Genomic DNA, 15,944 nt, shown 5'->3' with positions numbered 1-15,944 from the left:
AATATGGTTTTGGCATGAATGGTTATTTGTAAAGCGGTACTATTTGGAGCCTTTTATAACAGCATGACAACATCCCCTATCTCTTAGGAGTATTTGTCCATTTTATTGAAAGCATATGGTTATCAGATGCCCCCCAAAATACATATTTAGTTAGAATGTCGAGAAGTACCTATCTGGGCACTGCGCGGACAATGGCAAACATCCAATGTTAAACTAAGTTTGTCTCATAAACGCCAAAAGATTAAGATACAAGGTACGTAAAGAAGAAAGTGAACATGTGTGCCCCTTTGTTTTGTAAAGCTTTCCAGATCATTCGTAAAAATAATATATAAAGTACACACTCTTGCTTCAATGATAGCTCCAAACAGGTGACGCCAGGGCGCACGTAATAGCCACGGTCGGTTAAATATTTTGTATTTTATTTGTACAAACTAATAACAGAATTGAACGAAATAACCGTGCCTTAGTTGCATTTCAACTAAATCTGTTTTCCTTTTTTCGGAGTTCTTCATCGAAATAATCCACGGCGTAAATCACAACTGAACTGTCTCAATTTGGAAATGCGTATTATTTCAATAAACGAGTTAACATGTATTGATATACAACAAATACATGTATATCGTTGGCGTTGTCTTGAGAACACAGCAGATAATTCCAAATGTGTCCCAGTTTAACCCAGGCTTGGCCAAATCATTTTTTTGTAATAGCCAGTCGCTAAACTATTTAATTTTACTCTGAAAGCTCGTTTTGGAGTGCATAAAGCGCAATATATAATACTATTATAGTGTCGTTGGGGATGTAACTTATTAATTACTTTTTTAGGATGAATGCCAATTCTCCAAGAGTAAATTAAGAAAAATCAATTAGTATACGCTTTTAGTCCTCAATGCGTAACTCTTTTTCATTGTAGGCTATATAGGCCAATAACAATTTACACGGCGTGCGCTCTAGTTCCATTGTGGGTTACGCAGTTATTTTCTTGGAAGCTAAACTTTAGTAATAAATAATTACGTCCAGCTGAATTGTTTAAGACAGATAACCAATTTAAAAGAGAGAGTGAACAAGGGTGAAGTATTTGGCATGAAAGGTGTGCGGGGCTCAGTTCAAATGTCTGCGTAAACGAGTTGTTTACCAATTTCCACACGGCCCTCTTCACGATCATGCTGTCTTTTGTTGCACTTGGGGATTGAAACTCAAGTATTGACTGGGAAGAGACCTCTCAAAGACCTCTCTAGAAGGTGATTGGCCACTTCCCAGCCCTATATGCTCTAGGCACGCTCCTTGCGCACTGATAAGGTAAAAGATACATAAATTACCAAGCCGAATATCAATGCGTCATTGAAACTGAAAAAGGCACGACGACTTCAGACTTTGCTGCTTCCACGGAAATACCTGCCTTACTCTGAGACCTGACAACCATTACATTAAGGACTCTGTCATTCAATTAATCTGGTGAAGCGCAACTGGAACAGGTGAGCATCCGTATGAAACTTTAACATTCAAATATTTGTTTGTTTTTATTACTTTTACCAATTTTCTGACGCTTTTTGTGAAGCATGTGTGTGACGCAACAAATACACATTTCATTGATTTTATTGCAAACTGTAAAATTATTTGACTGTTTAATAACTCCAGACATGTTTTAAAAGGATGTCTCCCAAATCGGCGTGCCAGTCCACCGACAGACCTACGGTGTGTAAATCTGACGTCAATGAACAGTCAACCCAACTTTCTGGACGCAATAGGAGCAAAAATCAGCAACTCATCTTTGCGTCAAGGAGCAGTGTGATAATGGCAGATTCAAGCAGTTCCAAGGACCAACGGATTTGTATTGATGAGAATAAAAAAATTGGGAGGTTCCGATCCAAACCTAACCATCACTGGATCAAACGGCGAGTGAGTCGACGTATTAAGGCGAATGGCAGAGAGAGGGACCGCATGCACAATCTCAACTCAGCGCTGGATGCACTTAGAGATGTCCTACCAGCCTTGCCGGATGATGCCAAATTAACTAAAATAGAGACATTAAGGTTTGCGCACAACTATATATGGGCATTGACGGAAACCCTCAGAATGGGAGATTATATGGGACATACTTTGACCATCGAGGCATACCAAACTCACCTAATGTCTCCAGACTATTGCGCCAATGAATATAGCAGCCAATCAACCACATGTTCTTCCAGATGGACTTCCCCCATGCCATCGCCTTGCTGGCAAGATGCTGGAGGGCAATCTACCTGTATGCTGTTTGAGGAGTTTGGTTGCCGTGACATTCATAATTCTGAAGCTCTGGGAAATGTTTTGGACATGACAGGTACCGGTGCTTTCCCAGGGCCATCAGCTTTTAGAGTAAATCAAAACTGGTGATTTCAACGATCGCAGCTCTGAAATTATAGACTTACCTGCTCTTTCTGCACCGCTGATCTGTACCTGCAAATGTATTTGGACTGTAATTTCACAGTCAGGTCACTGATGCCAAGACCATCGTCACTGGTCAGCACCTTACAAGTTCTGGACTGATTCTGTCATTGATTTAAAGTTTATACATTGTATTTACTCTTGAATAACTTGTATTTTCCTCCCTTGTATGTTTTCATAATAAACTCATACTTTCGTGTTACATTTGCAAGAGATGTAGACTGCCTAGCCAAATTATACACCATTGATGGCTGTATAGGCTTATGTTTTTTTTGCAATTTCAGTAATGATGTTTTGATTGAGGTTCCTAGGTAGTAATTAGATATAAATTATTACATTCTAAATTATCAAATGATTAGATATTAAATATTAGATCGGTTTTATCATTTGGCTGATTCACTAGTGAAGTGTACTCATTGCATGATGTCACGAGATGTACCAGTTATTTTTTAATACTCTGATACGACAGAAGCAGAGTTGATTGTAAATTCTGTATTGGACCGTACTGGAACATATGTGATGTTTTCTGTGAGGTTGGTGCATTCCCGGGAGTGTGAGTGGCCATGAACTAGCTAGCGGGTTAGTTAGTCAGCAAACTTAACGTGGCTTACCAGCCAACAGTCAGTCGAATTGCGTAAATTCGTGCTACTTTGTTAACATATGCTCCCTGACTGATGTTGTACAGACACTGGTATTCTTCAAATTGAGTAGTTCTCTGTCTCACCTCTGACCAAAACTCTGCCATCATGCTGTGTCTTGACTGACTGAGTGCCAAAATACCACAAAAGCCGTGAAGTAGCCTTTATGTATAGGTCGCTATAGCGACAGAGGCTAGTGACCCAGCCTGTATTAATTAACACAGTGACCTCTCAACCCCCATGGTCAAAATAGCGGATAGAAAACAGGTCGTACAATGGAGCCCAAAAGGAGATAGATAGATAGATAGATAGATGGATACTTTATTAATCCCGAGGGAAATTTAGGTCATCCAGTAGCTTATACACATACACAAATACACTTATACACTTATACACCTCACCGACATACATACATAAATCACATATACATACACATAGGGAGAACATAGTGTGTTTCCAGGTACATGAAAGGGTCTGACCCTATTGTGCAGAGTGCAATGATTTTGACAGAGTCGGTGTCCAGGAGGAAAGTGAAAAGTGAAAAGTGATCTTGTGCTGCTGGTGTGGAGAGTGCAAAAATATATATAATGTTCTTGTGCTTGTGAGGATGGGTAGTGCAAGATAGTGGTCTTGTGCTTGTGTGTGTGTGTGTGTTTGGAAAGTGCAAAGAGCAAAGTGATAGTGCAGAATATGTAGGTGGTAAAGTCTGTGCATGGGGCTGAGATGAGATGAGATGAGCAGGGGAGGGCAGACTGAGGTAGACTCATGCAGAGAAGTCCATCTCCCTCCCCCTCCCCTTCTGCGCGGCGTTGAAAAGCTGAATGGCCCTAGGGACAAAGGACTTCCTCAGCCTGTCCGATGAGCATGACAGTGACAGGAGTCTGCCACTGAATATGCTCTTCTGTCTGTTGACAGTACTGTGTAGTGGGTGGTGGACATTGTCCAAGATAGTCAGCAACCTACTCAGGGTCCTTCTCTCCGCCACCGTTGTGAGGCAGTCCAGTTCGGTGCCCACAACAGCTCCCGCCTTCCTCACCAGCCTGTCCAGTCGCCCCGCATCCCTCTTCTTAATGCTGCCTCCCCAGCACACCACAGCATAAAAGAGGACGCTGGCAACCACCGACTGGTAAAACATGCGCAGGAGTTTGTTGCAGACATTGAAGGACCTCAATCTCCTCAGGAAGTAGAGACGGCTCTGCCCCTTCTTGTAGATTGCATCAATGTTGGCTGACCAGTCCAGTTTATTGTCCAGATGCACTCCTAGGTATTTGTAAGTGTTGACCACCTCCACACTGACCCCCTCGATGGAGACTGGTAGCAGAGGAGGCTGAGACCTCCTAAAGTCCACCACCATCTCCTTGGTCTTAGAGGTGTTCAGCTGCAGGTGGTTGTGTCTGCACCACTGCACAAAGTTGTCCACCAGGCTCCTGTACTCACCCTCCTGTCCATCCCTGATACATCCCACAACAGCAGTCATCAGAGGTGTCAACATATGAAAATGAATGGTCCCTGAAAGAGATGCTTGGACTGTCCAACATCCAAACGTTGAATACGGTTTTTACAAAGAATGCAATTATGGCACATGGAAATAGTTGAATCGAATACTATTTCTAAAGACTTCACTGACCAAACAATTGACGACCATATCATATCATCAAATAAAACTTGCAAGACCCGAATCAGCCATACAATGGCTCAGAAAGTTAAAAATGTACAGCTCCAGACTTTAACATTCATCAGTAATAGTAGTTCTAGCCTAGACAACTGGGCTCTTTTCAGTGAGTTGTGGACAGAAACTAAAACTAAATATATATATATATATAAAATAATACACTGTCTGGATAGACAGCTCTGTCCATCTATTATGAACTTTGGAACATAGGATTGATAATCCAGAGGCCTAAAACTGTGGAGTTCTGTGCGCTCAGTAACAGCACAATTCTGGCTTTAAAATAATGTATTAAGGACTCTAAGCACACAGCTTCGCATGTCTTAACACTGACAGTTTCAGACTGATAGATGTTGCTCAGCATAGCATTGAGGGTATGCACCTTGTACCATAAGTGAAGACTGCAGGGATGGCGGTTATAGGCGGTTGTTATCTGACAGACACTCTTCAAAGGTCAGACCAGCAGAGAGGGCGACCATGAAAGTACAGGTGTGGTGGGTTCTGCAAATGGTTGGAGATACGGAACATAGTTCCCTATGTATTTTGCTACTTTTTTTGCAACATGTCATCAGGGTCATTATAGCAGAGGATCATTATAGCAGATATATAGCGGAGATGACAAAGAAAGTTTTACTGGCTTTGAATACCTCTTTTAAAAAGGAATGACCCATTCATTCTGGGCACTGACACCATCTAGTGGAGAACTGTCATTTCCAAATAACTTAAAAACTAATAAAATGTGTCACTCATAACCTAATCACGTGCAACAAATTCATCTTTCTGATGAGTGAATGACTCTGAGTAAGATAATCAGTTACATTACGTTTAATTTTCATTTTGTGTGTCTTGTGTATTTTGTAATAAGTGGACATTTACGAACTAAAAGGTATCATTTAAAGATTGTTCCTAAGATAATGTGCTTATGGCGCGATGTTGTTGTGCGTATGACATGATGAAAATGCTTATTACCAGTGAACTGAAACTGCGTGGTCTGAAGGATCTGGAGAGATACTGCATGTAGGAATGGTCTCAGATCCCGTGCCATGTGTTCACCAACCTCATCACGCATTATAGGAGAAGACTCAGAGCTGTTATCTTGGCAAAGGGAGGCTGCACAAAACATTAAATTAAGGGGTGCCAATAATTGTGGCACACATGTTTTGGGGAAAAATATTTATTTAATGTCAACAGTTTTTTTTTCTTTCAATAATTTTACTTCAATGAAAAGGTAAGATTTTTGTGAATATTTTGAGTGAAAGACCAAGAGGATAAACAGCAAAGACATATTTTTTTATAGCCTGTTTTGCTCATATTCACTAGGGGTGCCAATAATTGTGGAGGGCACTGTATGTTCTGGGATGCATTTCCGTCGATGAACAACTACCATCATTAAATTAGGTCATAATTTTGACCACTCTCTTAGTTATATCAGTGGTCACTTAGCAAACAAGTGGAACAGTCCTGAGTAGTTAGCAACAGCAAAGACCAACTCAAGTAAAAACATGTTTATTTATTTATTTAGTTACATGTATTGCAAGAGTCTGTTGTTTTTGGTGATTCATATAAACCCATCATGAAGGGCGTAGAAAGTTATTATATCAAATAAAGCGATGGTTGAGCCTGTCTTGATGCTGGTTTAAAATCTGAGACATACACTGGTTCAGTGTTTTTACACCCTGGACGTATTTACAAATTCATCATATAAAAAAGTACAAACACAGATTTGGCTTAATTTGAGGCAGTTTTTGGCATATTTGCTTGAAGGATATTCTGATTTAGCATGTGTGCTATACACAAAGTTTGAACCATTTTCTTTCTGTGGCACCCTTCTGAAAGCCTTATCCGTGGACTTCTATACTTATACATTTTCCAAAAGTATATGTGCAAACATTTTACATACTAAATGGCAGCATTAATACACATCATAATCCTGTCATACGTAAGACTGGTGACACCAATCTGATCACTCTGACAATGCCATGTGCCGTCAACCACTTCCATTTACGGAACTCATTACATTTTCTGGAATGTTTTCAGGTAATTCCTGTGATATTTCCTCCAGTCTCGTTTCCAGGTTGGATATCCGGGAAGTCATATTGGCACTTTACTTTGGGAAGACCGTGACCACATCGTAGCCCTCGGGCGGGGTGACCCGTTCACGTGCATGCTTCTCGCAGTAGATCTTGTCCTCCACAAAAAAGTGGCCCTTCTGCTTGAGGTTGACATCGCAGTCTGAGCAGGTGTAGCACTCTGGGTGGCGGAACTTGTCTCGCAGCTTCACAACCATCCCCCTGCAATTTGGAAACAAAAGAAATTGCTAGACACTTCTCATCCATCAACAAACAGAATGGTTGCAGCACACCACTTACTCATCTAACAAGATTTATGACAGATTTTGACTGTAAACAATCTCACTTCACAAAGGTGAGCAATTAAGTGCTTAAAAATAGTTACCACTTCCATTTTCGACCTGAGGCCAACTTTCACTTGCTTTCCATTGTCAAGATAAAACAGTTACATGCCACAACTCGAGTCAAGTGGTTTGGGCGGTCCCAGATGGATCGGCCCCTTTACTACTCCCTCTATCAACACCCCCCGCACCGGGGAGATCCGCACTGTCTGATTCTAAACCTGCACTGAGAACACCACTTTGTCTTAAGTATCCTGAAATCACTTGGAAAACATACTTGAGTGCTAACTGAGTACTTTGGTTTAGACTAACATGTACTACATCGTCTGAGAAACATGTTATTTAAATCTGACAGATGGTCCATATGTGGTTCATTTAAGCTGTTTTAGTTCCTACAGATTAAAACTGTATTTTATTCCTGAATATTCTAAAACTCCACTGAAATGGATCTGGCATGCAAACAAACGTTGTCTTGTTTGTCCCTTTCATGATATTAACAGCCATCAGAATAAGGACAATCAGTTACTGTGCATTCCACAGATCTACACTAGATTTGTTATAGATCAGAAGGACAGTCAGCGAACAGCTCATCACACCAAGGGGACATAAAGCAACATTCAGGGTTCCCAACCTTTTTCATCGTCACCATTTCTTTTCAAAGACCTTCATCGACAAGTGCATGTACTTTACTCCACAGGTTGGGCCTAATTATTGAATGAAAATTAAACAACAACCTTTTCCATTCATTTTCTAATAGGCTAGAGACACACTGAAACATTCTCCATGGCAAAATACAATACCATTACATTTCATTTCATTAGACCTACAGTGGGGAAAATAAGTATTTGAACCCCTGCCGATTTCGCAAGTTTGGCCACTTGCAAAGAAATGTGTGATCTACAATTGTAATGGTATGTGTATTTTAACAGTGAGAAACAGAATATCAACAAAACAATCCAAAAAACTGCATTTTATAACATTTATGACTTAATTTGCATTTGATGCAGAAAATAAGTATTTGAACCCCTAGCAAAACATGACTTAGTACTTGGTGGAATAACCCTTGTTGGCAAGCACAGACGTCAGACTTTTCTTGTAGTTGGTCACCAGGTTTACACCAATCTCAGGAGGGATTTTGGTCCACTCCTCTTTGCAGATCCTCTCCAAATCCTTAAGGTTGCGTTTTCAATGGGAGGGAATGAGGGAATGAGGTTCAAGCCCAATATTCCATGTTACATGGCCCCATCCATAGTCCCCTCGATGCAGTGGAGTCGTCCTGCACCCTTGGCAGAGAAACAGCCCCAAAGCATAATGTTTCCACCTTCATGCTTGACGGTGGGGATGGTGTTCTTGGGGTCATATTCAGCATTCTTCCCCCTCCAAACGCAGCAAGTCAGGTTGATGCCAAAGAGCTTGATTTTGGTCTCATCTGACCACATCCTGTCTCCCAATCCTCCTTAGAATCATTCAAGTGTTCATTGGCAAACTTCAGACGGCCCTGTACATGTGCTTCCTTGAGCATGGGGACCTTGCGAGTGCTGCAGTACTTAAAACCATTACGGCGTAGTGTGTTGCCAATGGTTTTCTTGGTGACTGTGGTCCCAGCTGTCTTGAGATCATTCACAAGCTCCCCCTGTGTAGTTCTGGGGTTATTCTGCACCTTTCGGATGATCACCGATACCGCACAAGGGGATATCTTGCATGGAGCCCCAGACCTAGAGCGATTGACAGTTGTTTGGTGTTGCTTCCATTTACGAATAATCAATCACCAATAGTTGTCTGCTTCTCACCAAGGTGCTTGCCAATGGTTTTGTAACCCATTCCAGCCTTGTGCAGGTCTACAATCTTATCTCTGACGTCCTTGGTCAACTCTTTGGTCTTGCCCATGGCGGTGAGGTTGAAGGTGTGAAGTATGATTCTTTGGACAGGTTTCTTTTATACACGTCACCAGTTGAGATCAGGTGTACCTTGTTAGGCCTAATGAGGACTAATCTGTGTGCTTCTTGGGCACATAACTGGTCATTGGGAGCCAGAATTCTTGCTGTTTGCTTGGGGGTTCAAATACTTATTTTCTGCATCAAATACAAATAAAGTCATAAATGTTATAAAATGCAGTTTTCTGGATTTGTTTGTTGATATTCTATTTCTCACTGTTAAAATACACCTATCATTAGAATTATAGATCACACATTTCTTTGCAAGTGGCCAAACTTGCGAAATCGGCAGGGGTTCAAATACTTATTTTCCCCACTGTACATACAACATAATCAAATTTGAAGACTTTTCCTAGTATTTTCATTCATTTACTGAATTCCATTACTTTTCCAGGCTGGGGAAATGGGATTTTAAACTCCATGACTTTTCCAGGATTTCCATGACCGTGGGAACCCTGAACATTCTAACAAGGGTGTGAATTTTATGCTGCTGGTAAATTTAAAACTGGGCAGAGAGTTGGGACTGTGAGGAATACAGTGACCTTGCCACGATGTTCAGAGAATTTGATCCTGGACCCAGACTGGTAACGAGGGACACAACTGTCATACAATCTGGTCTGGGAGTCTCTGAGCAGACATATATGAACAGCTTTAAGGTGCCTCTTAAGCCTTAACACCTCATAAGATGGGGTTATCAACACTCCAGGAAGGCAGCTATTGGCAGAAACACTTCATATCAACCCTCCCTCCACCAATAGGGTAGTATATCAACCAAACATAAGAATGCTTGACACCAGCTGAAAGCTTTCTGAGCAGCCACAAGGTGGCGACAAATGAGCAAATAAGGCTCAAAAATTAGTGCAATAAAGAAATCATCTGTACTGTGTTTTTTTTTTTTAATGGTAACAATGATAATCCAAAAGGGTACACTTCTGCAGTGTTACAATGAATCTACAGCTACAACTTAGTCCAACCACTAAGTCAGTACGGTTTCAGTTCTCTTTACCTTTGTAAATAAAGGTTTCAGTTATTTTTCAATAGTGCGCTCTAAACCCTGCACGGTTGGCTAGTTCGAAGTTCACAGGTAGACAGCCCATAAGCAATACACAGGTGAGCGATACTTACACAATTCCTGAGCCGCATTTGTCACAGATGGGCAGTTTGTCTGCTCTCCCCACAGAGACACCCATTTTGTTGGAGGGAGCCTTCACACTTCTGAAGCCTGAGGGTTTTTCGGGGTCTCCTGTTGTGATAAGACGACATCATCAGACTAAATGGCACCACTGTGGCTGCAAGACTGCTGTGAATGACTTATTCTAGCTGGAGTTCTTGTTTTCTGGTACAGAAAGTACAGTTTTTACACAGTTGAAAAGGGCTTTTCAGATTACAGCACACACAAAAGTCTTACTTCTTAAAAAGCTCCTGTGGTGAATAAGAATGATCCTGACAAATACATTTTCAATGCGAAGTATACATGCCTAATGTGTCAACTGTAAACACATCAACATGTGCTGTAGTCTCATTTCATACAGTTAAAAACTTGCTGAAGCAGTTTTGATGTTGCAACACAAACAAGAACAAGCTGAACCAACCAGTGTGTGATCTGCAAATGCCACAGATCAGAGTCTGATTTGATTAATGTCAATATGCAATGGAGTGGTAGCACTTCATAATTGTTAAAGCATTATTCCATATCACTATTCATGATTGAGACTGATACTGAAAATCTAACATATCTATCCTAAGGGACCCTGAAATACAGAAATGCATTTGAAACCCAGATCCAAACAATCGCTGAATTCACAGAGCCAAGTGGCACACCTGTTTCAAGAATTTCCTGCAGCACCATGAAAGATGCAGACTGTCGGGGCGGCTCGTTGGATTCCTGGTTCTCCTGAAGCATTTTGTACACTTCCGAGTCAGCGGGAATCCCAGGCTTCCCGGCAGCCTTGGTGGAATCTGGCCTGCAGCAAAAGGCAGAGGAGTCCGCTCAGTTCAAGAGGGAAAATAAGCCTGACCGACCCAGACATACCGAACATACCCAAGCATTCCTTGATGAAGGATAAGGACGGTGCTTATGCCTTTTCTATCTTTTCTAAGAGCCCCTTGGTCCATGTGAAATGTCAAAAAAGGGAGGACTACAGTAAAAGTATTGATAAATAAGTTCTGGCTGATGACGTCAATAGCAGACCACTAACCTAACAAGTAAACACTCATGTTTAAAACGAGCACCCTCAGTCCATCCCTAATTACCAGAACATTCGTCTTAGGGACAGATAGGACCACAAACTATGTCTAAAAATGAAAGTCACTGCTAGTATTGAAGAGGACAACAAGCAAGGAGAAAGCGCTCGACATTTACAATTGTTACAAACTGCCAACACAAGTCTATCCCTAAATACAAAACAGCTTACTTGTAGAGTTAGGACAATGCAAACAGAAAAAGCAATTACAGAGGTATAAGTTCTTACACATTGCCAGATTCGTTGGAGGTGGCAACCGTCTGGACATCATCCACAGCAGTGTTGAAGCTCTTGATGTTCTCAGAAGAATACAGGCCAGCCGGGTTGTTGTACTGGCTGGTGACCACCTTGGAGCCGGCTGGGGAGAAGGGCATGGCACTCCTATTGTGGGCAGCGCCTATGGGTTTCACCTCCTGAGAGAGGATTGGGCAAAACAAATGAAAGTCTGCGAGTTTGACTGCACACATTTTTACTAACCAAGATCCCAGATGTTCTCAACCAATCCTGGCCTCCTGGTTAAAAATATATACATTTAGTCATTTAGCAGACGCTTTTGTCCAAAGCTTAGTACAAGGGAGATTGGACCATGTGATTGGACCAAAAACTTTACATTAATAAGACGAGTAGACACAATAACAGATGGTTGACACAAGGGGTTTGAGGAAACGACACAAAATGTACTAAAGACCACGTCTTTGTGCTTTGTTACTTGATGCTGGTAGGTGCTGTATTGTCAGCTGAACACAAAATGAGCTGATAGACAAAATAAAAGCTGTTGTGCTTTGCTGCTGTTGCAGAGGCTTGACAAAACTTGTCGGTCTATGAAAAGTGTACACAAAAGAACTGAAGAAGAGGCTTAAATAGAGGCTCTCTAACAACACAGGCCCCTTAGGACAAGACAGCTGCATGATTATGAACTCACATGGTGGGTAATACATCTTCACAGAGCCTGCCTGAAGCATACATCCATTTTGCTACACTAAGACTAAGGAAGCCATTAGTGAGTATGAGCATGATTCTCTGATGTGCGCAAGTAAAAAAAAAAAAAAAGGGTGCGGCTACGCACTCTAGAGCCTACGCGTACTCTCCACTTGCCTAAAGTCTGTGATTTGCAGCCATGAAGGAAGAGCAAACTCAAAATCTGAGTGTTTCTTATGTAAACACCTTTTATGTGTATGCTGCTCTTGACCTATGCGCTTTTCAGCTACCTGCTTCTGAGGGCTTTAGTCACGCACCACTACAGGGCGAAATACCATATTGCCTTTTATGACAGCAGTAGGCACATTTGTAACATTATTGTACATGTACCAGTACAAAAAGGTACAAAAACCCAATATTTGTGTGTCAAATTTAGATTTTCATCTAGTGAAATAGCAGTAGATTATTTCTATTAACAATGTAATGTAAGGTAACATATTAGGTCTAGGGTATTTTTCATTGCTAAACGGAAAATCACATGATCTTATCAACAAACCTGGTAAATAGTTAGTTCAATAAAATGTTCAATTAAAGATGGAAAAGCACTTGTCACGAGTGGCCATGAGTGTCCGACCTTATTCGTAATACTGGTTTATGTTTTCCATGGATTTTAATGACATTCACAAGGTAAATACGAAAGTCCATGCCCCACGTTTTCCCGACAGCCAAAATAAACGAGGTTGTGACAGAATTAACTTCTATTTTAAATACGCCTCCTTCACAAGCCCGCCTTCATTCTGAAGTTAAGTGCTGTGGACGTGATCGGAGCGCGTAGGGGAGAACATGCGTAACTGGAGGCGCACAAGAAAGGACCAAAAAAAAGATATGTAACCACTGACCATTTTTTAGCATTACATGACATTAACCGTGTAGTGCAAGACACATAATCATATCTTTACAGAGAGCTGCGGCCAAGCTATAACCAAACTGCTGATTAACACTTTTACCTTTCGCCCTCTAGTGTAAGCACTACCCCATAGAAAAGCAAAAATCCTCCCTCCTCTGCCCCACCTCTCTCTCTCCCTCCCTCCCCTCTAGTATGTGACCGAACACACTTCCTGAACTCCCCCTCGTCTACACATTCACTCCCTGCCTTTGACCTCCCACTTCCTTTCTGGCTTGCAGCGGCGGCCTGTTGCGTCATGGTGCGAGTGATAGACCTTCTGGTCTCCTAGGAGATTTCTTGTTAGGACACAAACAGTGACATCAGCGCTGGGTACATGGCCACACAAGCATTTGCTTAATGTCCACATACAGTTGAGGCAGAGCACAGCTCTGTGCTAATAGGGGAGATGACAGTTTGTGGGACTCAGTGAAAGTGGGAGCATGACTGAGGAAACAGTCTTCTTAACAAAGGAGGTGTGTACCTGTGGTTCCGACGCCAGGTTCATCTTGTAAGGGTTGGTCTTGCCTTCATCCGTTGTTAGCGGGGACCACATTTTGGATTCTGACCTTCAATAAAAGAGGCATATCTGTGCTCGTTAACAGCGTCATCTAACACGCCATTCACAGCACTCGTGCCAAAGCAGAACACTGTAAACACTGAAAGCTTCATGTACTTCAGGCTGTTTCCACAGTTCCCACGTCAGCAGGTTGAGTCAAATTTATATTTACGACAACCAGGTTGAAATTCGCACAGAGCATTAACAGCACACATTACTCAGAAAAAAGTTGCTAAGCGCTGAAGCATAGTAGAGAAAGTCTTATCAGAAAACACAGGAGCAACACAAAGAACGTCAAAAGCCATTAACTGAAGTGGGAGTACAAAGCCCTCAACAACCAGTCTACTTCACCATTGGCTACCAGCTTCTCCCACCTTATGCAAACATAGGCCTACAGAACTGCTGAGCTGTAACCACACACACACCCAATGGGTTCCGCTACAGCATCATCCTCGTACTTTTTTGAAAGCAGAGGAAATGTGGTTACTGAGTTCTAAGTTCTTCTCACTCATTGAATTCAGTGAAAAACGTCACTTGAAAACAAATGCTTGGACATACATTAGCAAGTTATCGCATGACTTGAATGCAAATGTACAGTGATATCATACTGATAACAACATTTACCCCTTGTGAAAAGAATACATACATTACAACAGTGACTACACAAGAAATCATGCAAGCCTGTGCAAGCCATCAGGCCATTAGTAATGCCATACCGATCAATGGAGAGGGCCATTTCCTCCGAGCAGCCTTTGATCTTGTTCTGAGCCTCCAGGTGAGTCATGCCCTCAGTTGGCTCCCCACCTATGGCCAGGATCGTGTCTCCAATACAGAGGTTGGCCAGGGCCGCTTTACTCCCAAGGGTAACCTAGTAAATCGTGGTGAACCATCATCATCATCATCAACAACACGATCATCATCATCATCATCATCTGCAAGGGCAACATCATTACAATAACTCTTTTTGCATTAGTTATTTTATTCCAAACTACTTCTGACATCTCATTACGTTGAACCTTTTTATCCCAGATCACCTTATTTGAAAAAAGGCCATGTAACAATACAAAGCTAACGATTTATTTTCACTTTCCAAAGAAACATATGTCGGTCCTCTTCGTTACAAAGATTGACTATATAAACGGGATGTACAGTTTAATACAGTTCTTACGAAACGATTTCCTCAAAGAATGTGAGAAATCGTGATGTTGTTGCACTCTATCGGAAGGCTTTAATCCATATGTTACAGGGGAGTGGCACGAAATCTTTGTTCAGTGCACTACAGTAAATTACAGAAAAGTTAGCGAGATTGTGTTAAATCGTAAGAAAGCGTAACTTCTTTTGTCATTCAAGATTCACATTAGAAATTTTAAAACAAGACTTTTCTAAACATCATAGCACGAAACTAAATGGTGGGGGTGATACGGTTACACAGAGAAAGACGACTGTTGTGTGTGAATACGCTTCCCGCGGTACAGGACTAGCCGTCTCACACACAAGGCCAAGTTCAACTGGTAGACAATTCGACTCTGCCTAACTTGTTAAAAAAATAACAAGCATGTTAAGAGACACTTACACGTGAGACGGTCAGTGGTTGTTCAAAATCCTTCCCACCAACCAGACGGAATCCCCAAGGCCCAGGACCTTCCATAACAACCCGCAGGGGCATGATTTGAAAACTTTACTGAATATCTCCTGGACTGCAAAAAAAATAAAGCCAACTTTCTGAAGCAGGGGATTTCAATAAACTCCACTGTGAAACCGGGAGCTGCTCTTGTGTTCTAAAAAACACAGTAGGAAGGGGCGGTGCTTCAAGAGAATTCAGCGAATAGTTTGCTCAGAAGTGTGCTCTGATAAGAATGTGGCTCCAATGTTTGTTTAGGGGAGTAACGTTACGTCACTAGATTAGATGCAAGCTTACCATTTATGGTAGAGCCAAATCCCAGGATGTGGAATGCGCCGCTCCCAAATTTTGGATTCCTGGCAGCAAGCGGCAGGGACTATTCTCTCAAGGCAAACCCAAACATGTCCGTTGCAGACTGTGGGTCACATTCTCGACCCGGAGTTTTCTCGTTGTTAATTTCATAGGTCGAGCCTTATTGTTAACAAAGAGACTCTTGGGATTTTAGACATTCACTAATATATATGTTTATAGTCATAAAAGGTGAGAAGTATGGCCTGAGTACAACAAGAATCAGAAGTGTGGTATAAA

At 41.7% G+C, this 15,944-nt stretch overlaps 1 protein-coding gene across 1 annotated transcript; it reads right to left on the bottom strand.

Moving 5' to 3' along the window:
• Nucleotides 1-6,218: 6,218 nt before the first annotated feature.
• Nucleotides 6,219-15,523, bottom strand: pdlim1 (PDZ and LIM domain 1 (elfin)). Its single transcript, XM_012816966.3, has 7 exons — nt 15,309-15,523; nt 14,452-14,603; nt 13,661-13,745; nt 11,544-11,728; nt 10,894-11,036; nt 10,198-10,315; nt 6,219-7,019 (listed from the first exon to the last, which is right to left on the bottom strand). The coding sequence occupies exons 1-7, from the start codon at nt 15,399-15,401 to the stop codon at nt 6,833-6,835; spliced, it is 963 nt and encodes a 320-aa protein (XP_012672420.1). The 5' UTR covers nt 15,402-15,523; the 3' UTR covers nt 6,219-6,832.
• Nucleotides 15,524-15,944: the final 421 nt, after the last annotated feature.

Source organism: Clupea harengus, chromosome 13 (assembly GCF_900700415.2).
Source record: "Clupea harengus chromosome 13, Ch_v2.0.2, whole genome shotgun sequence".
NCBI classification, from domain to species: domain Eukaryota; kingdom Metazoa; phylum Chordata; class Actinopteri; order Clupeiformes; family Clupeidae; genus Clupea; species Clupea harengus.
This window is presented reverse-complemented; position numbering and strand designations above follow the sequence as displayed.